The sequence below is a fragment of the Plectropomus leopardus genome, unplaced genomic scaffold, assembly GCF_008729295.1.
Source record: "Plectropomus leopardus isolate mb unplaced genomic scaffold, YSFRI_Pleo_2.0 unplaced_scaffold27018, whole genome shotgun sequence".
Lineage (NCBI taxonomy): Eukaryota > Metazoa > Chordata > Actinopteri > Perciformes > Serranidae > Plectropomus > Plectropomus leopardus.
In genome coordinates, this window is record NW_024629400.1 from 1 (window position 1) to 2,223 (window position 2,223).

A 2,223-nucleotide genomic window follows, 5' to 3' on the forward strand; every position below is an offset into this window, starting at 1 on the left:
GTTGATGTCTGCTACAGATAACTGAACAGTTTTAGAGGAGGACAGAGGTGGAGAGCCCTCGTCAGTGGCAGTGATTGTAATGTTGTAATCAGACACTACTTCACGATCCAGTTGTCCTGTGCTCACCAGAGAATAATAGTTTTTAATAGAAGGAACCAACTTAAAGGGGACGTTTTGCTGAATGGAGCAGCGGACCTGTCTGTTATTCTCAGAGTCTCTATCTTGCACGTTAATGATGCCCACCTCTGTACCAGGTGACACGTTCTCGGGAATGGGATTACTTAATGATTTCAGGTATATAACTGGTGCATTGTCATTTATATCAGTAATCTCTATCATTAACGTTGCGTATGAAACTAATCCCAGACCATCTTTTGCACTAATCTGCATTTCATACGATGCCACTTTTTCATAATCAATAGCTCCAGCTACTCTCACCTCCCCCGACTCAGAGTTTAAAGAAAACACGTTGTTATTTTCATCTAAGACATGATCAAATCCATACGTAATTTCACTATTTAAACCTTCGTCTGCATCAGATGCACTCACTGTGATCACCAATGTATCAAGAGGAGAGTTTTCAGGCAGACTGGCTTTATAAACGGCCTGGCTAAACACTGGGGTGTTATCGTTAGCATCCAGCACAGTGACATGTATGACTACAGTACCTGATCTCTGAGGAGAGCCGCCATCAAATGCGGTAAGCAATAACATGATCTCCTTTTTTTCCTCTCTGTCTAATTCTTTGTCTAAGACTAATTCGCAATGCTTCCGTCCGCCAGATTTAGTGTTTACATTTAATTTGAAATGATCATTCTGCTGAAGTGAGTAACCCTGAACAGCATTTTCTCCGATGTCTCCATCGTGTGCCTCCCCCAGAAGAAAACGTGCACCCTTGTCGGCCGACTCACGAATTTCGATCTTAAGTGATTCCTCTTTAAATTGGGGTGTGTTGTCGTTGATATCTTGAACGCGGATACTAATACGGTGCAGTTCTAATGGATTTTCCAGTACGAGTTCCTGTTTTACAACACACGATGCCTTTTTTGCACAAAGCCCCTCTCTGTCAATCCTCTCTTGTACAATCAAGTCTCCGGTATTGAGATTCACACCGCAGTACAGGACGTTACTATCCTCGGCATCGATACGGGCCTTGCGAGCAGAAAGGCTGCCCAAATCCAGTCCCAGATCTTTAGCGATATTTCCAATTACAGATCCACGTTTCATCTCCTCCGGTATTGAGTAGCTCACGTCTCCATAGACATCGTTGAGCACAATAAAAGTAAAAGCAAGGCCGTACAGCAGCGCAAATCTGCTGCATCCCATTCTTACTGCAGAAAGAGCACTCACTGCCACTGATTATGTCAAAATACAGCACTCCGTAATTTCCTGTACTACACAAAACCTTACTCTGCGGTCATATCACCAAGCGTTTTTGTCAATAGCGGAACAGCAGAGGCAGGCTTTAAATGAAGGGTGGAGAATGACCGTGTCCTCTCGTTTACTGGTACATACTGACACCATGAGTATAAGTCCGGGTACAACAAGGCGATATAGGATTTTTGAATATAGCCAGTGAGAGAAGCTTATTAATCAAAACAACACCCACAGCAAAAAAATAAAAATAAATAAATAAAAATAGGAACCACAATAATAGTTTGCTTGTATCTCAAACTATTATATACTACCTGGAAAACTCCACAGATTTTCCAAATGCTGTGCCCCTCCCTCATTAAAACGATGATCATATATGTGTGTACACACACACACATCCTTCCACCCACTGGGTCAAGATGGGATCAAGCACACTAAAAAAAGATGTGGTTAAATATATATTATTTTGTTTCCTATTTGTGTTCACTAAGTCTTTTTATCTTGTAATCGATTAGATTTAAAGTATTGGTGAACATTTATATATATTTAAGCAATTTGATCAATGCGATCATGCCTACTTAACCATCATTTCACTGTTACAGACTGTAAATTGAAGCACTGAGTGCTTCCAAACATATCACCAACAGCTATTTTACTGCAGTGTCAAGCAGATCTTTTGACATTACTATCCCAAAAGAGATTTTTGAAAATTTGAGGGAAAAACTTTAAACTTCTGTTTCTCTCCAAAATATATTTCTATGAACATTTAAATCTACCCTTAAGAGAAACAAAATATTGTTTGTTGTTGTTGTTGTAGTAAACATCAGTAACAGCAGACATCTTTTTTTT

At 39.9% G+C, this 2,223-nt stretch overlaps 1 protein-coding gene across 1 annotated transcript; it reads right to left on the minus strand.

Moving 5' to 3' along the window:
• Window positions 1-3: 3 nt before the first annotated feature.
• LOC121937655 (protocadherin beta-15-like) lies at window positions 4-1,389 on the minus strand (the record flags this gene model as incomplete). Its single annotated transcript, XM_042480981.1, has 1 exon — window positions 4-1,389. A coding segment is annotated over exon 1 (1,323 nt), but the record flags the coding sequence as incomplete, so codon positions are not given.
• Window positions 1,390-2,223: the final 834 nt, after the last annotated feature.